Source organism: Motacilla alba, chromosome 2 (assembly GCF_015832195.1).
Source record: "Motacilla alba alba isolate MOTALB_02 chromosome 2, Motacilla_alba_V1.0_pri, whole genome shotgun sequence".
Lineage (NCBI taxonomy): Eukaryota > Metazoa > Chordata > Aves > Passeriformes > Motacillidae > Motacilla > Motacilla alba.
This window is the reverse complement of record NC_052017.1, coordinates 41,150,472-41,177,355: the sequence shown is the minus strand read 5'-3', so window position 1 is coordinate 41,177,355 and position 26,884 is coordinate 41,150,472. Positions and strand designations below refer to the sequence as shown.

The following is a 26,884-nucleotide window of genomic DNA, read 5'->3' as shown; positions in this document are numbered from 1 at the left end:
TACAAGAGACCCCATCTCACCTTTAACACATTATCTTGACTTGCTTACTTCAGGCAAACATTTGCTAGATAGTTGTCTGTTACTGCGTAAAGAGAATGTCAAGTTCTTTGTACAAGCGTCTGGTCACGTTTCATGATTGCCAAAGCCTAGGAAGAAATCCCCAGTTTGAAAAAACTGCTTGGGAACGTTATTCTCTTGGGTAAGATTCCTACCATTTTTGCTGGGAAGTTAAACAGAAAATCCTTTTGATATACCAAATGGAACGATGAAATTGTACCTAGTAACATATAAGCTGTTCATCACTGTTTCACTCTTGGCAAGTTTCATCATTAAATTACAGTTCCACAGGCCTGTGTTGTATGTTCAAGATTAGTTTTATACATCTTTACATGTATGCTCATGCTTCAAACATAAAACACACTACAAGAGGAGCCATCTCTTCAAGTAGGTCATTACTTTCCTCTTGCACACTGCCTTTTAAAGTTAACTCCCAGCAATGTAAGAATGTACTCAAAAGAGTAAAATAAGGATTGTGGTTTTCCAAAACTAAAAACAGTAGTTTCCCAATGACAACTGTCTTCCTGTCAAGTATGAATTTTATTTGGCATCCAAACTCCTTCCCATGCTTTAGGACAAATAAAAAGAACACTAATTAATGTATTGATTTATACTGTGCTATATCTTAGTAACAGCATGGGGATGGGAAAATATTTTCAGCTTGGAGGTCAACTGGCAATGACTGTTGACAGTAACTGTTATGGCTGTATTGCACAGTCCAATGAACATGGCTTATGCACATAGAGAGGCCTTGAAGCATCCATCAGAAATTCCAGCAGGGATTTTGTTTTTCCATGCAGCCTGAATCTCTTACATTGAAGAGCTTTTCAGCCTTTTTCATCTTTCACTGAGATCTCAAGATTGTTGTCTCAAAAAATCCAGCTCTGTCCAGCCTGTTTTATGCCTTTTGTTTTAGAAAAATTGCATTCTGGATGAATGCAAGAACTAAACATATCACAATATTCACCAACAACCTCCTAAATCACTGTATCACTATCAGTATTTCTAATACTGTTCTAAAATACTACGGTATTTTTCATAGCTTTGTCCACCCACAGCTTTATGAAACCATTAAAGATGGATGTCTCATACCGAGCAGAGCCTGTTCTTTCAGTTGCCCAACACCTCCTCTCTTAAAACGACACTTTCCCAAACTTTTGGTGTAGGAGCTGCATTTTCTACATTGATTTTCTCTGTTAAGCCTGAAGAAAAGCAGATGAAAATCATGCAAAGCAGGCCTTTGGCAAGTTGCCCTGAACTGCTGGACAAGAGGACTTGAAGAAATGAGGCAGGGAGACAACAAAAGCCAAACCCACCACAGAAGAGAGATGGAAAATTAGGACTTGGGACAGAGGCAGAGGGGTGGACGAGAGAGAGGGAGAAACATGTTGAAATACTTGCAGCTAAGTATGCAACACTTCCAGAAACAAGTTCTTCACACATCTTAATTCTATCCTTGGTTAAGTACACATTATGGTATAGCCTATAATTTTATGACCACATGCTTTCCCCTTCTCCACACCACCACCGGCATGCAGCAACAGAAGGGAAAGCCTCCTTCAGGCTTCCCCTATGCCTTCCCCTATTTTGCTTTCTGCCTGTTTACTTGCGTGGCCTGCAGAACTGCAACTCAGAGCTTTGCATCTGCTTGGGCTCTTGAAAAACACTGTGTTATCTGTATTGCCCCACAAGTTGATTAATAAACTATTAAACACATCTATGTGAGATAGAGTACTATGCTATCCCAATTTTAGACAGTGCACTAAAATTAGGGTCAAAAGCCAATTCTTGCCGAATTTCTGGAACTCTTTTCCCACAGCGTTTATTATGGCACTGCATTTTGCATCTTTAGAACACAGAGCTCCTACTGACTTTCAGACACATCTGAGAATAACTGTTCTTTCTGCAACTCAGACCCAAAGATGGGGATTCAGAAAACAAGGAGTTGAGTGAACACAGTGAAACGTAGGGCTTACTAGCCTTGTTTAGCATCCCATAGGAACATTATGGTTCAAGAAGATAAAAATCAAATTTTCCAAGGAAGCAATTAGCCAGGAGACCATCCTCTCCCTTTGAATAATCCCTTTCCTTACTCACAACATGACTTCCTCCAATGCTGTGTGCATAATATCCCAGTCACGCCTAGAAAAGCTCTTCTGTGCAATGACCATGACAGAAGTTTCTTGATAAAAAAAACACAATCAAGCAGGTTTTGACTGGATTCCAGTACCTACACACAATTCAATACAAAACCAACACTGCCAGGGTGAAACTAATTTTGGTGCTTCTTAATTTCCAAGACCTTAATAACATAATAATGTTTTAAAATTGTTAATTATTAAGTGCCTATACACATGCAAGCTCTTTGAAACAGCACATGGGGTTCCTGATAGCAAGGTACACCACCATTTACAAATTAAACTACAACCAAATCAGCACAAATGCTGTCATTTTTTGGTCTTTTTTTTCCCCACTAAGGACTGAATTATAGCACCACTCTCCCCAGCATGAATCACAGTTGTGTCATGAGCCTGTAAAGGACAATTGTGCATTTGTTTATGCTTTCCAACCTACAGCAGTAGTAACAGGCAATCACCACAGACTCACCTTTTCCTCACTTGATCCTTGTCAGTCTGCCCTACAGTGGCTGTCTCTGGCTGGGTACAACCAAAGCTGATGTTATCAGCTGAAGTGTCATTTTAAAGACACATTGCAGATGTTTTCCTTTTGATAGAGGATTTTATTTTTTTAACCTCTTCTCCTGTCCCTCAGAGCTGAATTCCTGCCTGCAACGTTCTGTCTCAGTTTTTAAATTTCACCTACAGTTGTGTCAAAACCATGCTGCCCCATTCAGCGATTACCTGCCATAGGAGCTGAAGCCTTTGGAATACCATTATTGTTGAATGCAGAGAACATATGCTAAAATATATATTAAAGGAACAGACAGGGAAAAAAAAGGAAACAAAAAGAAAAAAAAGCCAAGAAAGATAAAAAACAAAGGGAGCCTGTTAGCAGCTGCACAACTTTGAGGCTAAACAAATGATCTATGCAAAGACAGTGTCACCTTGAATTTATTTAAATTCAGGCCTGGACACAGCAGCCACATTTGAAGCTGATTATACAGACTGTTCTTATTTTCCGGTATAAAGCAGAGGTTCTTGACAGATTTCCTTTCAAGTTGTGCATATTAGGCTACCAGTTAAAGACAAGAAGTGATTACCAGAGTATGATCAGAGAGGTTGCTTTTCCCACATGGCCTCTTTCCAGGGTCCTGCTTGGGATGTTTTTAATTTATTTATTCTTCATAACTAGATTATGATCTATCCAGAGACTGACACCTTACTGATTATTACCACACCTACTTTGCCTCAGTTCTACAAAATCTGATTTTAGCACATCTTAAATCAGACCAGAAACATTGTGGCTGCCCAGAACAAACTGCACAGACTGCATACCTCTAACAATACCAATTTGTTGAAACTGGTTTTGCTTTGCTCTGAAGATTTTTCTCTCAGCAAACCTGTGCTTGCATCAGTGTCATCTGCACACCCACAGCTTGCAAAAATGGTCAGTGTAAACACTCAATATTGTGCTCTAGCTTGGCAAAAATGCAGTCACGCCCGGGACTGATCCAAGCCAGTGAAAAGGTCTGGCAGAGCCTGGATACTGTATTAATGCGTGTAGAACCAAGAGCTCAGCCTCTTCAAGTTCATTAACATAAGCATAACACCAAACTTTCCTTGGACCGGTCCCAGGTGCCACTGAAAGCAGTGACTAGACTCTTTCCTTACTCAGTCCCTCCTCCACTGGAGTTTTAAGAGCCTTATACCCGATCTGCTCCTTTCAGAGGCAGGTGAGTTAGTGCCAGCAGCTTCCATGGGGAACTGGCTCAGGCCACAGGAACAGAACTACCTTGCCAAAGGCCTGATGGACACTAAAAGCTATTTGCTGTTTGACATTAAAAAAAAAAAAAAGAGCTAGGTCCTCTCTGCAAGGACACACATTCTGCTGTTTTTCTGGAATTCAAAGGGGGAAAAGCACAGAAATATCACACAATACAATATGTACTTTGTCCAAAATAAAATGAAGCTAAAACCTATTTATACATATATAAATGTATGTGTGTATATGCATGTATGTGTATATATATATATATATATATATATATATATATGCATATTTGTCTACATGACCATTATAAACTAAATATATGGCACTGTTATTCCCAGAAGAGAACAGTAGGCTGAATGAGAAGGCAATCAACTAACAAGAACAAAACATCATCATTCCCTCCACACTTCCCATTCTGAAGGGTTCAGAGTCCCCAAGAGAATTTTTCTGTGGTTTTAAGATTCTTCTTTTTAAGAAGAATCTTTCAGGCACCACTGCTCCAACTCTGCCTGTTGATGCTACACAGGAGGTTCAGAGCACAGAACAGAGCAGACACATCAGTGGGCTCCCCAGGTACACAGGAGTACTCCCATCCAAAGGGCAGGGAGTGAAAGGCATCTGCTTTTGCTCTAGAAGCAGCACTTTGTTAATGGACTCAGAAACCTGGGGGCCATTAACAATTTTGCAAGAATCCAGTGTGACCTATAGACAACTTCTTTCTGTGTCCTTTTCCTGCTCACATTCTTTCTATGCTGCCAAAAAATACACCTCTTCATCATACACTGCATGGAAAACAGGGTTTTTTAGATAGGCATACACTACTTCAAGATCCCCTAATCTGCGGTCTTAACAGTGTATAATAAATAATCACAAACAGAAGGCAGGAATGACAGTACAGAAAGAGAAAAAAGAGAATATAACACAATGGGAGAAAAAAAATTCCCAACAATCCCAGCTGAACAACAAATGATCGACCACAAAGAAAAAAAGATACAGAGAAGTCCAGGATCTCATTTCATTTTAGGATAAAATGCACTATCAGGTGTCTCCATCTTTATCAGTTATCTCCATCTGGCATTACCACTGTCTTCCCATAGCACGATTACCCAGGGATTTGGGACTCCTGTGCATATCTGGAAAAAGGCAATTATCAGGAATGCAGTCACAGTCTCTTTGCAACTATATCATCATGATGACTGACTATATCAGACTCACACCCAGCCACAGCATCATGCTAAAGCTAAGCACCTGGGAAGCTCTGCCTATTCCATTAGGAATAATGGGAGGACTGCACTTTTCACTATCACACAGACACAGGCCACTGAAGCCCCAAAAGATCTATTTATTTATTTATTTAAAATTAGGTTTGTGCACATAAGAATTTTTGCAGGCAGAAAAGAAAAATAATTTCTAGAGTTTGGGGGGTGGGGGGAGGATTTATATTATAATCACTATCCACCCAGCAACGTAGATGTTTAAGTATGACTTTAAAGCATTCTTCTCATGAAGAGATAAAGACATTTCATACATATTGTACCTTAACTCTGACGTATTGAGAATATTTTGCATTTTTAACCTTTGGTAAAATATCTTCAGTCAGTTTAAGAGGCATTTTCACCCTCCTACCATTTTAGCCCTAACACTGTTTCTATCATCACTTGGAGCAGGTTCAAAAGGTTCCGTTTTCTTGTGTCCCCCAAACAGTTCTCTCTTCCCAAGGAAACACCCTGATCTTGTCCAGGAAACCAAAGACCTTACAGGAAACAAAACTTGAAATAACTATATGATCCTAAAGGAAGATGGAAATCATATAGATGTGTCTATTCAGTACACTAAAGACTGCTAAGGGTTAGCAGTGGAACAACAGCACCTGAGAAAGGCAGAACTGAAACCTGACTTCAGCAAGAGTTTTGTCTGATCAAGACCAAAGGAGAGAGCTGAGACTTTATATTGTGTGTTTTCTTATTCATGTATAGGAGCATGAAGCTGCTGGATGAAGTGACTGACTAGTCACTACAGGATTTGGTTTTTTTCCATTCAGTAATTCAAAGTGAATAATATTAAGATGGTGCTTGTGTACATCTCCTCTAGGCAAAGCACTTGTTCAACATGTCAGGAGGTGGCTCAGTGTTGTCAACTACTTGCAAGCAGACATGCTATGATTGGAGTAAAAATCGCATTATAAGAAAAAAGAAACAAATCACTACTATTCCTGAGAGAAGAGAAAGTCTTGCTGCCACTCAGGTGAGGAAAGAGGCTCTTTGGAACTCCCTCCAGGCTTCTGAGCTTTTCCAAGAAATGGGAGGGCAGGAGGAGAATGGTATATGTACCTAAAACTTTGAACAGCAGTCAGAGAGGCCCTAAGACTAAAAGAAAAAGCTAAATGCAAGGAGAGCTTGAAGTACAATTTTTGTATTTTAGCTTTCTCACAGTAGATCATCCCCTCTCTATTATTCTGTTTTTCTTAACATTTATATGACTTTATTGCTGAGTTAATTTAACACTTGAATATCTGCAGATGAGTTTGATGCATCTCTCAGGAAAAAGACAAAGGTGAAAAGTCTGTTGAACAAACACTTGCACATTTCCAGTTGTTCTGGTTTTGGCAACCTCAATATCTTAGATCTGACCTAACTTTCAATATCTATTTAATATTCTGAGGGTCACCAGCCTACTAGAATAAACAAAGTCAACTTCTCTATGAATTAAACCTTCAAAGGTCTAACATTTGAAGAATAGTGAACCAGTGATCAAAATTATTTTTATTGTCAAGAAACATAAATTTGAACTGCAATTTGATGTGGTGCTAATAAAGTAAATTAATTCCTATCAGGCTTCTATTTCAAGTACCTATTTTATTCTGGGCATTTCAAAGAATAATGTGCATAGAACAGCATAAAGAAATGCAACTGTAAGTACAATTAACTAAAACTTTTGCCATCTCATATGCGGCAGCAGCAGAGTAACAACCTTCTAAACCTTTCCAAGCTATATAAGTATTTGTTTTTGTCAAGGTCAAATAGCCATCACAAGCCTTAAAATCAGTAGTGCAAGTTTTACAAGAGACTCCATCTAGCAACACACTGGTATGAAGCAACAATCTGAAGAGATCAATGCCATCCTGCTAGAAAGTAAATATTTTTATAACTACATCCATAGCAACCACAAAACCCTCCACCTCCCCAAAGTGATCCATAATGCTTAAGTTGAGAAGCTGATTTAAAGCTCTGAGAAGGTACCACTTGCCATCATTTTTCTTGGCCATAAAAGTCCCAGGAAGATAAACGTAGCTTTTCTGGGGCATCATTTTACAGAAAAGAAACACTCAAAAGATATCTCTAGAAATCGCTATACTTGCTCATTTTGAAACTGTAAATCCTCCAGGGGGGCTGGTGGTGCTACACTGTAGGAATCAGTATCAATTACTTTATATGATGTATTTTTACTTCAGTGTCAACCCAGGCAATTGACATCTCATTTTCTCATTTAAAGACTTTGTTGTAACACCACTTACATCTTCTATACTACTTTTCACCAATGGATCTCAGTGCTCCTTACAAAGATTAGTTCACATATTCCAAGAATGGGTGAGACATTCTGAGAAGTTAGAGACGTGCAGATAAATTAACTTGCAGAGTCAATAGCCAACTAAGGCCAGTAAATGCAAGTTTCCAGAGTCAGATGCCCCTGCCCTGTCCTGCAAGCACTTCTTTATGTAAGTGCTTTGCACAGCCTTCCATGCACCAAAGTAATGTTTTATGCCAGTTTCCAAAGGGCTCTCAGAAACCCAGTGGTATTTTCCATTTTGCTTTTTTCCACTGAAATGAACTGACCCCAGTTCTTTCCAAGTGCGTGGCAGGAAACCTTGCACCTGCTCTGGTCATGGAGGCAGACATCAAAGGCAATGGAAATCTGTCAGCACCAGGTAATTTAGCCTACACTTCAGGCTGCATTTCTGAGCTCATTCATGCTAGATGTATGCAGTGCTAGACCAAAAGGCATTACAGAATTAAGATGAACCAGGTTTGGGTACATAATTCTATTACTGCTGAATAGGCACAGTCAGCCTCATCCCACATTTACACAGGCTCTAAAGCAGCTACATGAAGGATGGATAATACCTGATCCATCATAAAACCTGTCTTTATAAAGCTAACTCATTTTGAACAAATTTGAAACAGCAGACTGAGTTAATAGCAGACCAGTGCTTTGCACGACTACAAAGAATCTCTTAGTAGGAACTGTTAAGCTGAATTTACTGTGCCATTAAACCACAGTCTCAGTGCAGATGTAGGCTGGTTACCAGCACACATGGAACTCCACACAGCAGTTAATTCATCTTCACAGTACGCAAATTAGGGATGTGGGAGCAAAACCTGATCAAGATCCTTCATTTAAGGGGCTGGAATATTTCATTTATGTGGTAACTTTCTGCTTTTCCATTCTCTTTGGTCAAAGAATAACACAGATTTACCCTTTGCCTACACAGAGAAGAGAGCTCCAGTTTTAGAGCCAGGAGACACAGACTGCACCCCTTTTGCTGCATGCACATTGCTGACTGACAGCAGCAATGATCAAATATTTATGCAGCCCCACAGTGCAAACTCTCAGAGCACTTAGCACCATTGTTTAATGCCCCTAGCTCAGCTTTAACATGGACATGGGATCTGGCAGATGAGTAGCTGCACTGATAGCAGATATTACTAAAAACAGTCCTGTTCCCTGTCCATGTCACAGGTGTCCCAGAGAAGGGGCTCCAGAAGCAAAGGGATGCTCCTACCACAGCAGATGTCCTTTAGAGCTCAGAGCTTAGACTGGAAAATATCTACCAGGCTGCAAACTCCTGAGACTGAATTACATGCTGGTCTTATTTACAGGTTTGAAAATCCTTAGCAAAAGGATCTTGGTATAAGCTGGGGCATCAGTACTGAGGGTCAGAAATATCCTGAAGGGTAAATCAGTACACGCAAGGCACAACAATCAGAACAGGCTGATTTAGCCTCCAATACTGCTGAATATGCACAGCAAGTTTTGAAGTAGAGATCTTGGGATCTCTAGTCATGCTCTGTTAAAGCATATTTTCTCTAAGAAAAGAAAAAAAGAACATACCAAACTGGTGGAAAATGCTTAACCAAAACCCAATGCCAAATATATATATATGTATACACACACACATATATAAACTCACTATTTGATTTTAGTAACTGGAGTTTTTCAGCTAATTCCATATAAAGGTCTTGACTAATATATTTTTCTTTAATTTCAGGGAAGAACAGCTACTCTAGCTGCTTTAAATTAAGTGGAGTTAAGAATTAGAAGTATTTCCTTAAAGGCATTATCCATCAGTACTCTACTTCCATAGGACCTACCTTATACCTTTCAACTTAATACCAGAACTGTACTCTGTTCTCTCAGATATATCATTGGAAACCAATAAAAGTTAATCTACATTAGAGACTTCTATTAGCTCCTTTGAGTTAGCCAGGAACTGCTCATTTCACATTTTACAATGATCCCCAAGAGTTAGGAATGGCTGAGAGGAAACAAAATCCCTCTAAAAAGCATCATCACTGTTTAGAAAGGTAAGCTGCACAACACCAACCTTCAACACGAAGTAGAAGGCACACTTCCAACAAAGAGTAAGCTAGAGCCTGTCCATGCCCTGTGGCCATGTAGCTCAATGTGAGTGCAGCTGATCCAGTATTCACAGCCAGGATGAATATATGACATTCCAGCAGGGTTCGGGAAAAGCCTTGGGCACCTCTGTTACAATCTACAATGGGATCACTCTTCAGATAAAGTACCAGAAAGGTACATAACTCTGTTGTAACCACTAACTGAAAAAGGGTGGAAAAGAAAGCAGCTATTATTTAAAAAACTTGTTTATTCACAGGTCTACCACAGCTTTGACAGTGAAGCATCTCCTGTATTTAACAGCCAAAAGAAGCCTACAATCATCTATCTACTAGAGATCAACAGAATTCCCAAGGACACTGGCACACAGGGTACCAGCTGGGAGCGGACTCTGACTTCACAGCCTCATCACTATTGGCCTGCACAGCAATCTGGCATCTCAGTGTGCACCTCTCTCCAGCGGCACTGTTCCTGCCAGAGGTCCCATATCACACATCAGCCTGAAGCTTCGCCTGGTTATTTTAACTTTGAAGTCAGCAAAACCAACAGCAATTCCACTGCTCTGGTGAAGCACAATGTTTTCAAGCCTTGAAAACGAATGTGGTCTGATAAGTTAATCCTTGAAGCTTGAGCACAACAAAAACTTCACACAGGAAACTCAAAAAGTTAGTTGGGGCAGCCAGCTGTTTAACACCCTTAATTATGAATAGTGTAGATGAGTGGAATTAAACAGATCATTTTTAAGAGGAGATGCTGAGTATCTTGCTCAACACACCGAGGGCACACGGGCCTGCAGAGGGATTCCTGGCGTCGTGCTATTCAGTGCCTACCACTAAGGCAAGTGACCAAATTTAGCACTGCCTGGCCCTCTGTATGTTCACTTACACCTTATCGACTACCTGCAAAAAACAAATCCACTACCAACCCCAAAAGGCATCAGCTCATTTCCCACTCTGCACAAGTGTACCTAAGCAGTAAGAACGTATGGAAATGGTTTTTATTGACTAGGAAACAAAGATAAATTGTTTAACTCTCACTTCATGACTATTCGTGTGCTATCAAGTGCAAAGCATACACAACCAATGTGGTTACAGAAAAGTCTCCAAAACTCCCAGTCTGCCAAAACTCGTCTTTCCGCTACGGGACGAGATGACACCGCAGATACCACGGGAGGCTGAACAGACCGCGTGTGCCCTGCGCTACTTTTCCAGTTTCCAGGCGGGACATTTGTGCCCCGCCGTAGAGCCTCTCTTGCTCCCGTGGGCTCGTCCTTGCCCCGCGCTTCACCCGCGGGCACGGACCCTGGGCAGCCGCACGGGGTGGTGCGCTGAGGGACACCCCAATCCCTCACCCCAGCGCTGCCCGAGGCTCCCCCGCCCCTCCGCGCCCCCGGGGCACTCACAATCTCGGTCACCATGAGGAGCCCGGGCACGGTGCGCAGGAACTCCCTGTCGTAGGCGAGGGTGCTGGAGCTGGCCGACAGGTTGGCGGTGAAGGAGCTGCTGGTGGTGGTGACCGTGTGCGAGCGCGGGCGCGGCGGCTGCTCCTGGGGCGGCACGGGCGGCTCCATGGCCGGCGCGGCGCGGCTGTCGCCGGACGGGCGGCGCGGAGGCACCGCCGCTCGCCGCTTTGTGTGGCCCCGGCGCCGCGGGCAGCCCCCGCCCGGGCGCGGGGGAGGAGGAGGGTGCTCGGCGCCCAGCCCCGGGCAGAGAGGCGGGTCCGGAGCGGGGCCGCCCGCCCCGGAGACCGCCCAGCCCTCCCGCCGCTGCCCCCGGGGCGGGACCCGGCGCTGCCGCTGCGAGGCATCCCCAGCGGTAGCGAATGAGGGTCAAAGCGCGTCCCCTCTTAAAACCATCTCCTGACCTCGCGGACTTTTATACACTTGGGATCCCGTCTGCTTCCAGTGCGGCCGAGGAGCCAAGCTGAGGCGCTGCTGTCTGTGCCAGAGCCCCATGGGCGAGCACGGCTTGGAGGGTCCAGCCTCATGCGCCGGCCGCCATCGTCGCTCCAGGCTCTCACCCCTGGCTCCACGGGCAGCGAAGGCTGGAGCCGTGCTGGTGCTGCAGGTGGCTGTCCCCACTGGCTGCCATCCCTGGGGGAGGAACCGCCGTGAAGTGCCGCGGGCGGGGAACAAGAGTCTAGGAGCTAACACAGCCCTCCCAGAGCTGGAAATGAGGGTTTTGCAGGGGTCTGCCAAATAACCAAGAGACTGAACAACGCAAAAGACTTGTGCATTATTGTGCCTCTGCTCACAGTGTGTGTCAGAGTGCAGGCTCCGTGGGCTTCTTGGAACGTGTATCTTGGCTCAGGCTCTGTGGAGCCTTCGTGCCCTCTGCGCTCTTACTAGGAAAAGTAAAATCTGCCATAAAAGTCACTGGAAATGTAAAGTATGAAGTCATTATTGACCTATACTACATGGCAGTGCTGAGCTGTTCCTTAACCTGTACTTTTCAGTCTTCCAGTCTGAGGTGTCGTCTTAAAAAAAACCAAATCCAAACACTTCTGGATCTTTTAAAAGCTTCTAAAGAGATCTTCCATTCCCCAAAAAACATGGGGTTTCAACAATAAGCAAGCAGGTTATAGTTATTTTCAACGTTCAGGAACTCTAATTAGCAAAGGATTTGGTGGCTATTCAGTAAAAATGAAGTGTTTCCCACATGTCTGGTGGCTATTGTCCTTGAATTGTTTACTGCTGCTCTCCTACTGGATAACAAAGGCTGGATTTTGTGGTATTACCTTTCAGCAAGGGATTGAAGCAGCTGGGGAGGGAAGAGGAGGAGTATGGGAGAGTTTCTCCCAGAAATACAGGAAACATGAATTACCCAAAGGAACTGTTCTTGTACATTATTGTGCCTCTGCTCCCAGTGTGTGTGTGTGTCACAGTACAGGCTCCATGGGCTTCTTGGAACACGTGTCTTGGCTCAGGCTCTGTGGAGCCTTCACGCTCTCTACACTCTGAACTAGGAAAATAAGTAAACTCTGATTAGGTCAAAATATGCAATTTGGTAAAGCCTTTCAATGCAAATGTTTTAGACACTGGTGACTTTTTTATTTAAGATGGCAGAAGAAATGTGGCAGAGTTTTGCAAACATTAACTGCATGTCATCAGAACATGATGCCTGTCACTTGACACGATAAGATATACAGATAGCATCTTTTATTTTTCTTTTTTTTTCTTTTTTTTTTTTTAGGAAAAAAGGGACCATTAATACCGATTAATACACACTCAAACCACTGAAGACAACTCCTTAATCATGAAACAAGGAATTTTTTACTTTTTGGCAAAACCTTTTTTTTTTTTTTTTTTTGTGACATTAACAGGATTATCCGGGTTTTGTGTTCCTATTTTATCTCTTTCTTTCATATAAGAGTTGATATTTTAAAGGAACAGAACACACCTGTGCACTGGTCTGTCTGGAGGCCTGCTTCAACTGGCTTGCAGGTAAAAAATGCTTTATCTCATTGTTCAGCACTGCCAAGGTTCCTTCCAATGCCAGAGCTGCTTTGCCATGCCCCTGTTGCTGTTTGTGAGGACCCATTGTAACAGCATCGATTTTCCTCTCTGAGAGAAAATCTCCCGTCTTTTCAAGTTTTCCACCTAGAAGATCAGTAAGTAAAAGTGAGGAAATGTGGGGCTAAAATTCATGCTGCTATCAAAATTAACACTAATTTCAAAGTTGTTTGAGCCATTCACATCACTTTCCCTTAGAGAGCTGGTTTATTTTACATTGGATGTATATTCTCACCATGTTTCCAGGATGTTATTCACTGGTCTCAGTGTTCATGCATAATTCTAAAACTCTTTATTTATACCCTAAACTCTTGAGGGTCAGAGTTGGTTTTCTTTCAGCCATCAGAATCAGAGCAATAAATTTCATTGCTTTTGGTCTGCACATCTATTGTCTGAGCATCCCAGCTCCTGTAGGGAAGAAAAAAAAGTAAAATAAAAACACAGATAGGGAATCAATTGTTTTCTGCTTCAGCTATATTAATATACTCTACACTTTCAATGTCTGTTGTAGAGGTCTAGTATCATGATTAATTCAAGAGCAACTGGAGGGCTACACTTGTGGGCAATTTCTCCGAACACTGGCTGCCACTCTGACTTCCCTGGTTAGCTTATTTTTCTCCAGCAAACATATTCAAAGAATGAGTTTCACTAAAAAATGGGTAAACACTCCAGAAGCTTTTCTGTATCTGATATTCCTGGAAGCAAATTTCATTCTTTAACTTGACAACATAATACTTGACATTTTGAATGTTAATTGCGAAGCTCTAATTTTTTTGTTTTGCATCCTTGCACTGAGGGCTAGAACTGGAAAGCCTTCAGGGACCAGCTAAGCCTAGCTAGATTTTTTTACATGTAGATAGCATCAGAAACAGAATAATTGAATGCTGCTGCTGGAACAATCAACCTTTTATTACAGAACTACCAAGAGAGAAAAAGGTGGCCCATTTTCTTTATTTTAAATTAACCTTTCAAGGGAAGGATCAGCAAGGCTTTTAAACACCAGTCAAGATTGTAACCTCTTATTTGTCAACTGCTAGAAGGAAGTAAACTCTGATTCGGAAAAAATATGCAATTTGGTGAATGCAAATGTTTTAGTAAAAGCAGAATAGTGGATAAAGGTATTATCAGGTTTCTCAGTAAAGGGATTACTCCTGAATGTCTCATTATCTAATTAACAGAGTCTTCCATTTAAGCTGGTTTTGTTCTCAAATCCTGAGGTATCAACATTTTTAACATTACTGATCGAGCTCTCTAGAACTACTTTCTTAGCAACAATCTGGCCAGCTGGAAGTGCTAATTAAAGTAGACTCACAGGCCCAAGGAGTGGAGCTGACTGGAATTTCCTGAACTGTTTTTCTGGTTTTGAAATAGAGCTTCCCTTCCCCCTTCCCAAATCCTAGAATTTTCAAACGTCCAACTCATTCAGGCTATTTTTTAGGTAAGTAAAATGCATTAACATATAAAAGACAAGTGAGATTTTTCAGTGGTTATCAGCAGGTTTCAGTCCAAACAAAAAAATTACAGTATTTAAACCACCTAAGTGAACTAAGAAAGCTAAGGAAACTTAATCTGAAGAGAGCAAGAAAGGAGCTGTACTTTCCGTGAAACCCAGGTCTCACACAAGGAATGGGGATTTATGTCGGATGTCCAGGACAAATATTTTCACCCTTGACATTCTACTGTGCTAATAATCTGAGGATGAGGTATTTCTAGCTAGCATTAAATCAAGAAATGATTGGAAATTTCCTAGTGGCTTTTCAGAATTAGCAAAGTGTAGGCTTTGAGCTACAAAAGTATTCAAGTAAATAATTTATAACATATTTTACCCTTCGGCAGCTTACAACCGTATGGAAAAGCTGATTTATACTAACCCAAACCAGAAATACTTGATTTGTACTTTGGTAGTAACATGTGCCGTAGGCACATGATCAATCAAGGCAAATGTCTCTGTGTAGGAATCCATATTTCACAAAGAAAAGATGATTCTCATGACTGAGATACCTGGATCTTCCAATGTTGCTGCAACAGAGAGAGAACGGATGAGATGCCCATATTTTCAAAATGGCCATTATTTGGTAAATCCATAGAGAATCCTTGTTTGTACATGGGGTTACTGAACACGAGGCTTGTTTTGTTTCGCAGCTTGGGCACCTAAAATTAATGAATATAAAATCAATACCAATTGAAACAACAATCAAAGTAATGACAGTGCATGGGATTTTATCAGCAGGTATTTGTTACTACCCTAATACTGGAAAAGGCAGGATGGACCTGTATATGTTCTGTACGCCTCTTATCACAAATATTTCTTTCTTTACATGAAGTTTACTTGAATTATATGCACAAAGTCCTGACTGTAGACACACAGTCATTTTACCTGCCAGAACGCCGTCTTACAACATATTTTTCCTGTCCAGATAATTAACTCTGTGCTGGGAACAGTAACATACTGACTTTTAGATTTTATTTTTCAGTTTTGAAACCCACGACACTAAGTAAACTGTGTGGTGATAGAGACTGTGCTAAGGAAAGAAAGCACTGAGTACATAAGCTGTGTATTTTCTTTGCATTAGGCTTTCACCAGCTGTTTTATCTGCTCTGGGAATCTAAAGATCCTTCCCAGCCCTGCAACACAACTATGTCACAGATACTGTGCTGAGGAAAAATTACCTACTTCTTTCAGAGCTGAATTGTACTTAGAAAAAACTGTCCCTAAACACTTAGTTTTTTTAAGTGCTTAACTTCAGGGCAGAGAGCACATCTACTCAAATTAAAAAGAGTTTGTAGCGAGAAGTACAAATCTTCTCAGAACAAGAGTTGTGGTTTTCATATTTAGGAGCCTCAGCTCTGTAGTGCACCTGCAAGAGATGTCTGCATTTTATTTCCCAGGCTGCTTCCCAGCTGCTCTCGGCCGTCTTGCTCTCCAGTGAGCCTCCAAGCACAGCTCCAAGCACAGCTGCTGGCTGTGCCTTCTCACACCTGCAAATCAGAGGCCACCCCAATACTCAAGAGTGTCTGGTGTCATGTTATGTGAGGAAGGAGCTGATTCTGCCCGTGAGCATGTCCAGGCAGGCTGTCCCCGAGGCACACTCATAAATACTTTCATTAGGGTCAGCAGTCCACCACAGACCTTTAAATATTATTATGGAGCAAACGCATACTAGTGATTACATCACTGAGAATATAAACACTTCCACTGAAGACATGTGCATTTTCTACTTGCTAAAGGTGGTGCTTGCCTAAGTGTTTATGTAAATCACAGCAGGTAATGTTTATACAGCACCCAAGCCCAGTGCAAAACAGCTGGAGGAAAATACCACCTCCAACAATTGTCAATGCCGTATTTGTGTTTAGATAATTAATGAAAGACTGTATAATTCTACTATGGTTTCATCACAGCACCATCCAAGTTTAAGGAGAGAGTTCACAGCCAACTCAGTTTGCTTGCAGGCTTAAATAAAATAATAAACAGTGAGCTATGCTGCTCTGCTGTGGTTGGTACAACACCATGACACAGGCCTGAGACTTAAAGTGTCCCTTATTCCAAATAATGAGGAGGCCACTTGAGCTTGCTGTATATACACTGAGAGAAGACATGGATGGCAGGTAAAAAACCTAACTAAACTAAACCTAACTACTATGGCTAAAAGCTGAAACTAGAAAAATTCAGACTGAAAAGAAATTGGTTTTGTTGTTAGGGCTTTTTGAATGAATTTTTTTTCACATAGCATGATTAGCTATTTGAAGGATTTATTAAATAAAACATGAAACTCTCCATAATTTTAAATCTATAATTCCAAGCTATAGGTTTATTTGAAATGTACTCTTTACCAGACTTACATTGACAAATTTGGTGGTCTTTATTATACAGAAGACAACAAGAGATGACCCAAATGATTTGAGAAAGCACAGAAATTAATTCCAATTATTTCCATAAAATGTCAGTCTTTTTAACACTCTAGTCACCCAGCTGTACAGTACACATGCAGTACCAATGCCTGACACATCTCCTGGAGTGGCAGCAGAATAAAGGATCTCATGAATCTTGCTGTGTTTGGACTATGAAAACTGGTGATGAAACTGCTGTACAGGGAGAATCAATTTTATGCAGGTGGACTGCAAGGTTTAAGGGTGGAAAAATTCTCATGCAGAGAAAGTTAAAAAGCCAGAGGGCTGACTGCAGGACCTGCAGAGAAAGGGGCCAGCTGACTGGGGCGAGTCGCCAGAGCGCTCTGTCATAGGGGGCTGAAGTGCAGGAGAAGAGAACTGAGCCTGGCAGGGCACTGACCTAAATCTTGGGGAACACAAGGCAAAGGCAGAGAAGTGCAGGCAGATGTTTTACTGCTCTTCAACCAAGGGACTGGTTGACACAGCCTTTCTGTTAGTATGGAGTACAGACATTTGACATCTATCCATTAACAGGAGAGGAAAATGTTAACAGAGGACACAGTACACCACATAGTGGCCTGAAATCTGCAAGCAATATAGCAATCTGAAAGATGAGCAATATAGCATTGGTATTTTCAAATCAGCACTTTATCTCTGCATTTAGACAAGTGCCGAAAGACTTCTGTGCAGCAAAGAACAAAATGACCCTGATGTTTGTATTCACAGAGCAGTCTTAGCCCTGAACAAAACAAAAGCAAATAAACAATTCTCCCTAGTACAAAACACAGTCAAGTTCAATTCAAAGCAGGACACAGAGGTGCAGGAACCAGTGTTTTAGGATATACAGGATACTGCTCATGACTGTAAATCATTGGACGCTTTCAGAGCATTAGTGTTACAGATATGCAAAGAACCAGCATGCAAAGCTCCTGATACCTGGTAGGTCATGTGTCAGTGCATGAAAAAACACCTGCAGTGATGCAAGGCACTTAATGAATCCTCCAGTTCTAGCTTCCCAAAAACATCTTTTGCAGGAGAAGTGGGAGTTTGAAGAAACAGGGGAGAGAGAAAAATGTTTCTGTTATGACTGCATGTATTTATAGGGAAGAGAGTGTGTTTTCTGCTGCTGGCCTAGTAAAACCCGCAGGGATTTTTAAATGAATCAGAAAGACAAATTTACTTAAATTTCTCAATTCACTTTGTTTTCTAAGAAAATTGCAGCCTTTGGGCTATGTGAGAACAGTGCATGGTGTGAGACTATAGGACTCAGGGGGTGGATGATAGGCTGTCTTTTGGAGGGATTGGGATTTCCTCAGAACAAAGGCTTATTCCATTTATGCCATGTCTTGAGAAGGCTTATCCTGTCAAGTAATTTATCACCCTGCTAACTAGCTACTGAGCATGGATAATGCTTCTTCCCTAGATCAGTGAGGGAAAAGAGAATTTTAGAAGAAAGGAAGGTTTTCATTTGGGGATTTTAGGAGATTGGGAGAAGAGCCGATAGGAGTTAGGATATCTAAGCTCTTTGAACAATGAGAAAAACATACCAAGAATGATTTTTCTAACAGCTCATAGCGCAGCTAAAATTGTCTTTCTGCAGAGGGCATCCCTGGTATTTAAACTATGTGAACTGGCACAGCCCTGTGGTTTGCAGTACTAGATTTGGAGTAAGTAGAGGATGCTCTGCAATGGATATGGCTCTAATTACTGATATTGAGGTGAATGAAGTCCATCATATATTTGCAAATGTCTGGCTTAATGCTAACTATGAGACAATTATGATGTGAGATTTTTAATTATACAGATGCCCCCATACATCTCTACAATGAAAAAGCTTATTTTCCTATAAACTTTGAGGTTGGCTCACCTCAAGAAAAGTACAGACTCCATTGGTTGTGCTGGCTGCAGTGAGGGTATTTGTAAGAGCAATCCATTCTATGCAGATTTTTCTACAGAGCATACCCTCACTTAGCACGTTCTTGGCATTTACAAGAATTTGATATCTTCTGGTGACCTTCCTCTTTGTCATGTTCACCTGGAATTGACTGATCAGTTGAGACTATGAAGATGAGGATGTGACAGCTTCATCTCCTCAGCACATCAGAAACCTGATTTTTTATAAATATATATATATATATATACACACGGAGGCATACATAAGCATGTCTCATGGATCCAGACAATTATTAGAAAAAACCAACAGTGGTCACTAAATATATCAAATCTATGATGTTACAAAAGCAGTGTGATTCTCTGAATATACCAATCAAATAAATACTCACTTGCCATCCTCACAAGGATTTAATCAGAGGCCCAGGAAACAAGCTGTATCAATGTGTGCAAATGAAGGTCATGCATCAAAACTGCTGGGCTTTCTTTTTAAGTGATGCTGTGATTGCTATTTCAGCATCAGAGAGGTCATCATTTCATGATTCATTGTTCCAGCAGGCAATGCAATGAAAAATATTGAAGTTAGCAGTGATATATTTAAACCAGGTATTACTTTGATGAAATCTCATTTGCTCCAAGGGAAGTCTAGATTTGATATTAGAAAAAATTTCTTCACTGAAAGGGTGGTCAAGCATTGGAACAAGCTGCCCAGGGAAATGGTGGAATCATCATCCTTGGAAGTGTTCCAAAAAACATGTGGCTATGGCACTTGGGGGCACAATTTCATCGTGAAAATGGCAGTGCTGGGTTAACAGGTGGACTCAATGATCTTAGAGGTCTTGTCCAAATTAAATGATTCTATGATTTCTTGCATGCAAGCATCCTTCTTGTGCCAGAATACTTCTTTTATGAGCTGTCTGAAATTACTGGTGAAGGCTTTCTTCATGTAATTCACAAGTAAGGGAAATATGAGTTAAGTGGATTACATCAGTTCATCAGTGCTGAAATGCAGGATGTAACAAATTATCTTCATCAACAGCAAAGAACAACACTGGGATACCTCAATGGGTATTTCAAGGTATCTATCTAATCAGCAGCTGATTTATAGGTGACATCCTCCAGCCTGCAAAAATATTCCAATATATAAAGCAACCCAGGGTAAGGCAACCAGTGATAAGAAAAAAATACACATGGAAAAGGAAAAAAAAATGCTGATGAAGACACCCGTACTACAAGGACAAGTATTCCACAGTGTTTTTATAAGAGCACAGAAGGGGAGCCATGAAAGGGGAGCCTCTCTAGGAGAGGGGAAAGGAGAGTTTGCAGATCCTCAGTCTCCCTCATCTGAGTGTGAGTGATACAGCTCAAGTCCACCTCTGAATTTGGGGAAGTGAAGAAGAGGCAGGACTTGAAGGATACTCTCCTTACTTGCTCTCTGTGAACCCCTGCCTTAAAAAGAAACCATTAATTTCCAGTTCTTCATTAAGGTGATTAAAAATATTTTTTTAAAGATGAGTGACAAAGATAGGCATAGACTCTCCATTATCACTACACAGAGAAACTACCCTTACCCTGTGTGTCGAAGTGAATCCCCTGACTTAAGTTGTTCCAAAAAAAGCCACCAATTCATTATAATCAGTCAAGAATACTGGACAAAAGCAGATGCAGTAAATTGTGTTCATTCAAAGGCAGCACAGAAAAAAAAATTGCCAAGCCAAATCACCCTCAACCCCAAACACTCTGAATCCGTATTAAACTGAAGATCAGCTATTTCTTGAGATTTGCCTACTGGATTTCAAGATATTTTACTAATCATCTCAAAACAGATAATTCCTTTGAAAGCAAAATAATCTTTCCAAAGCTCTGTCTAGCTACACAAATACTTGGAAATAGGTATGCCCAAGAAAACTGCATTGAATAGAGATAAATCATATGATAAGACTAATACTTCAGAGCTGAAAGCAGACTTGAAAATTAAACATTTTTCCTGTTCAAGTGTTGTCTGTGCATACACTTCCTTTTTTAAAATGTGAATTTAACACACAGAAGCAGGGAGACAGCAGGCAGTCCCAGGGAATGATGTCACTGGTTCCTTAAGGTATGTCCAGCAAGGTCAGCAATCCAAGGCACTGCCTTCTAACAGTCCAGTTGAAATGCTTTTATCCTGACTCAAGCAGGCAGCCTAGAATAGCTTAGGTTCCCTAACCAGTTATATTCACCATATAACTTCTGTAGTAATAAACCACATTCTCATTTCTAGTGATGCTTCAAGGAGGACTCGTGTGAAGCCTGGTTGCCTGGTGCAGAGTTCCCAGTCATTATAACATAATGACTTTTAAATCAGTCTAGTCTAACTCAGTAATTAACACAAGGTACCTTGAGCTGAGCTTCTCAAGTGTTCCCATTCTGTTTCCTAAAATCTGCCTGTCCAGGCACTCTGAGCCTAATTACTGTCGCAACATTACAAGAACAGAGATGTTCAAGCCTCCCAATATTTGCCCACTGCTCCTTGGATGCTCTCCTGATCCAGCCCACATGGTGACATGACAGGTTCTAGCTAAACATGGTACTAATGCCTCTTCAAAAGTCATGTAACCACATCCACTACACTTCACTTTAGGATTGGTTACAGTAGCAATTAAAAAAAAAAAAAAAAAAAAAGCCCAAAACAGTGATGCCGGCTTTGTGCTAGGGAAGTGAGCTTGGGTACAATACGCAATTTCTCAGATGGAAGCAACCAGGAAGATTTCTAGCCCAGCCATATTAGATGAATAAAATCACATCTGAAATCAGGAGTGTCCCTGGAGTAAATTATTTTCATTTAACCATCAGTTATTTTCATTTAACCTCAGCCTCTGATGACAACAGGGCAGAGCTGCTGGCAGCATTATACTTATTTAGTCTGAGGATTACATCAAAATGTTAATAGACAAGGTTATGGCTACCTTGCCTGTTACCTAGGGCTCCCGCTTCTAGCTCTGAATCTGCAATTGCAGAAGAGAAGGAAGATAATTCCCTCAGAAGTTCAGGAAGAGCATTTTGAGGAGCTTTGCTTTGAGGGCTTATCTCTAACTACTTAGTCAGACCTAATCCTGCTTAGCTTAGCTCTGAGAAATATCACAAACTGATGAGGAGGTAACCAACACTTCTGATTACTTCTCACTTGTTAAATACAGTATGTGCAACCCTGAGGAAGTTGCAGCTATTTCTCTTGCCAGCCCTTCTCATGACCATCATCACATTTTCATGAACTCTCATGATCCCACAGCCAAGTGAGTGAAGTGCATATTTCCTCTGCATAAGTTGTCTATAACGCATGAACAGCATATTTTTCTCATCTTAGTTTTCCATTTCTTGCTTGTAGAAGCAATACATGGAATGGGAAGCAAACTTCAACAGCAATGGTTTTATCTCTATGCATTTTGATAACACCAAGTGTGCTTGTGAAATCTATCTTCTACTTCAGCAAATGCTAAGTCCTCTGAGACATTTTCCAGGTTTTAGTTTTGAAAGGAATGCTCCTGCACTAAGCTATTACCACAAAGCTATGCCTGGTACAGACTGACAGGCCAAAAGGGGCTTCAATCAACTCTCAACAGCTTTGTCTTCACTCTTTCCGTATTGCAGGGCATGTTCTTGTATTACCATCTCTTGCAGTGGTTAAAACTGACTTAGGCTCATTCCTTATGTTCCAACAAATGCAGTATTTTGCATTCTGTTCCCTCTCTTCTCCATACATAGTATGTACAAGTTAACACTTAAAATAATTTACCTGTAGGGTTTGCAGTGCAACCCCATTCCATTCTAATCTGATTGCTTTTAGAAAGCTAATTGTGCCTCCTAGCAAACACCTCTGCTGCTCTAGCCTTGCCCAGCCTTGTCAAGGCAACCACGTTGTATTTTGGAAGAAAAGCCACACCTGGAAATTGTCATACCTGGAAACTGCACATTCCTCTGTCAAATGGTTTCAAGGAGCTGAATTACCAGTTTTTTAATGCTTCTGTGAATAATGTATTCATAATGGAGAATTCATATAATTCATTCATATAATGTCATTCATAATGGAGATAAAATTTCTGAGGGGGAAAAATTATGAGAGTATAGAACTAGGTAGACTATACCTAAGTGTAGGATTCTCTGGCTCCAGAGCAGGAATATATTAGAGTCAACACAAGCAGCTTTTGTTACAAAGCTTAAGCAGTGATGGATTAAAGATTATTGCTAGCTACCAAGATCTTGGTGTGATCACCTACTCTAGAGACTTAAAGCAGACTGAGCAACTGCACCAGGAAACACCACTAAGAAACAACTTCAGCTTCTGCTATTTTAAAACAGTCAATATATGAATAAAGATGGGAGTGGCATAAGGATTAAACCCAAGAGTATGAAAGCTTGGAAGACCTTATTCCATTTAACCTCCCTGCTGGGCATCAAACATAAGACAAGGCTAAATGCACATGGCAGCATGCTGATCCTTTTTTTTCATGCTGGCTACAGCTCTGTGAGTAATGAAAGGTATTCCTTATCTGTAGTAGCCTACAGCCTGAAAAAATGCAGATAAAGAAAACAGGAGGGTAAGACTAAACAAAGGCGAGGGAAGAGTGGCACGACCAAGCGCTGCTGCAATTACTACCTAGCTTGAAGCTTGAAGAAAATGATGTTATGTTGATGACACATACTTTAAATTTTACAAAAACCCAGAAACAACAAAATACCCAAAGCATCTCTGTCACATTCCATTGCAAATCTGCACAGTAAGTGGGAATTAGAAAAAAATATAAATTTGGTATAAAAATACCACTAAAAATACTTCTATAAAACCTGGGCTTTAATCCAATGCACAAGCACAGCCAAGGCTGGCTCTGCTCAGCAATCACAGTACAGAGCAGCTTGCTTTGTGCTCACTTTGCTTTCAAGTATTTAGAGCTTCCTAAAGCATGGATCACAATACAGGTAGGTTTATTTCTTGATGAAACAATACAGAAAGTGGGTACATAAAAAAAGAACAGCATGTTAAAAAAAAAAAAAAAAGAAAAAAAGAAAGCCTCACAATCCTGAGCAGCTGTGATGCAAGTGCTTGTGTTTGACTTTGCATTTCAAATGCTAGTATTTAAAATGATGTAGATCAGGAACCCAGCCAGTGCTTGCTAACAGATTTGGCTTGATTTCCAGCTCTCTCCAGCCTTTAAATAGCAAAAGAGCAAACTGAAAATCCCCAAGGCCATACTTTCTGAGCCTACCACATGCCTGTGCTCAGTAATCATCAAACTGAAAGATACTCACCAAGTCCTCAAAAACACAAATCATACAGAAAACATCTATCACGCTGAGAGCTGAAGTATGGTCCTATGACAAGAATTCGGTTTATAATAAACGCGGACTTGGAGAAAGAAAGGGCAAACTAGTTCAATTAATGTCACTATTACTTTCACCTGAACATGAAATACACACTGTTCTCTACAAACATGGCATTTCAGAGCTTCAGGGACTGGAAGCATGGATGTGACACTGCTCCCCTGAAACAGTAGCAATGTTTTCAATTACCCCAACCTGACTTATTGCCATCACAGGCACCGAGGACAGGCTGGAAGAAATCTATGCGCTAGCTTCACAGCCAGACAGCTTTAAATGGATAGACATTAGCTAGTGCAAAGGCAGCTGAACATTAATCCTCTTGGTAGCCTTGCTAAAATCCTGTGCAAAATTCCCAGCACCTTACAAGGCTTATTTGTGCATACAGACATTCAAAAGCAAGGTAAGTAGGCGTTTACCTGTGTAGATGAGCATGTGTGACCATGTACACACATCCACCTTCTGATATGAAGAACTCTTCTTAAGGGTTCTCACTACAAAACAGCACACACAGGTGCAGCTACACAAAGATGAGAAGGAAGGAAGCTGGAACAGGCATGAAGAAAAGCTGTAGGGTGAAGGACACTACATGACTCTCATCCAGGTGAGAAAAGGAAATGTGCACTGTAGCAACAAACAGCAACGCTAACATCAGAGGGCAATGTGGATTAGACTGAGCAGACTCTGGCAGCTACCTCCATATAAACAATGAGGACTGCTCACACAGGTCAGAGCGGTACTTTATTTATCATTCACTGATGCCTTCAGCATAACTTACAGGAAGAGCATACTTTTAAAATCAGTAGTTCACACAGAAAATCAGAAATTCACACAGTAACTTACAGAAATAATCAACAAATGCTTCCCAATGTCCCTATAACTACCCTTCACTAAACCTAAAACAGATACTGTAAGTAACAGGTAAATATAACAAATAGGTAAATTCAATTTAGACATGGGGAACTCTTGACAGAGATACCATCATGCTGGGTGCCACCCTATTGTTCTTCTCTTAAAATCAAGTTCTGCAATTGTTTTCAATAAGAGCAGAATTAGACTGACAGAGCATGAGTATCTAAAAGTCCTTACCCAAAGCAGGGATCTAAAATCAAGTTAGAACAGACTGAGAGAGAACCATATTTCATTTAAGCTGAATGCCAAACACCTCTCCTTTGCACATGTTGGGATTGGAGGCAGATGCTCTTCTCATCCATTATTCAAAATGGAAGTGTTACCTTTTAGTGCTCAGATTTCTATCAGCTCATGGCAAATCACAGGAGAAAAATCCATGCAGCCAGGAGACAGGCAGAAACGAAACAGTTTTACGCTTTCTAATAGTATGACGTGCCATGTGTTCCAGGACATTTTATGTCAGCTTTATGCAATTTCACTGCTGTGAAATCTATGCAATTCATTCATATGACTCCAGGCTTACAAGGAAGTCCAGGTTGGGCGCATTATGAAGAACTACCAGCACAGACTGACTTCTTGTCTGCCGTGTTTCTTGTACAGCCTGGCTGTTATTTGCAGTCAGACAATGAGAGACACCCAGCCTGTTCGCACTGATTTAGTGAGAAAGCACCACCCCCTTAAGAAGATACATAAAACAAGGGTGTCCATCCTAATTCTCTTGTGATGGCTTTTTACTTTGCTGTAGACTCAGGCTAATTAGAATTTAAGCCCTTTTGGATGGTATGTTTGAGATACTTATATATTTATTCTATTGGTTGATTTCATGCACTCTTAAAATAAATATAATTTTGAGATAAAAGTACCCCAAGAAATGACCTAATGGCTAAAATTCCGTCTTAAAATTAGGAATATAATGCAACTAGGTACAGATTTGCTGGGCAACCATCTTTAGTCCTCTCAGTATCCCTATGTGTAAACAATGGATTAAGAAATTGCTCTCATTTTATTAACTGCTCTAAGGTTTTCAGAAGAAAAGCATTATTCTGGTCACCAAGAAAACCATACTTGTTTTACAGTATGATGTCCCACACTAAATAGCAGACCTTTCTTTCTCTGGATAAACACTTGTGACACCTCCCACCCCTTTGGCTGACGTACAAACTGACAAAACTGAGCACAATGCGCTCTTGTTACTTCCCAAAGTCTTTCAACTTCAACACCCAACAGAAACAAACATTGTTGGGTACACAGTACAGGAACCCCAGTGATACTGAAAGATCTCACTGACCACGTTGTCCAGCAGCTGAGGTAGTGTCTGTTGCCCTGTACTTGGGAGGGTCTCCGATGACAGGCAAGGCAGTGCCTTGGATGAAAGTTATAATATGTTGGGCATTTTATACCAAGCTTCTTCCTTCAATTCCAGTGGTAAACACATGTATCTGGTGCTGAACTATACCCATCTCCTAAATACAAGGAACACACTGTAAGACAGGTGCAGTCGTACACGAACCTCGGGAAATTCAGAAATGGTCAGAAGAGTAACTCCAGAGTGGATGGAATCAGCCACTTACCGACCAGTGCCCTCCAGTGGCTCCCAGAGCAACTGAAGGAACTGAAGACAAGAACCTGTTTTCAGAGGTCAAAGACAATACAATTCTATCACTAATAGAAAGAAAGAAAATGCTGACATCTGGAAGTCAAATAGCTTTTTTTAAAATTTATGTTCTTGCATGGCAACCTCATATCTGC

At 41.0% G+C, this 26,884-nt stretch overlaps 1 protein-coding gene across 1 annotated transcript in view; it reads right to left on the bottom strand.

Annotated features, from left to right (window-relative positions):
- Positions 1–11,181, bottom strand: part of CMTM8 (CKLF like MARVEL transmembrane domain containing 8) — a 34,884-nt gene extending 23,703 nt beyond the window's left edge. Inside the window, exon 1 of the mRNA XM_038129146.1 lies at positions 10,985–11,181. Coding sequence (XP_037985074.1) covers positions 10,985–11,152 — 168 coding nt within the window. The 5' untranslated portion in view covers positions 11,153–11,181. The remainder of the gene's footprint in view (positions 1–10,984) is intronic.
- Between the last annotated feature and the right edge of the window lie 15,703 nt (positions 11,182–26,884).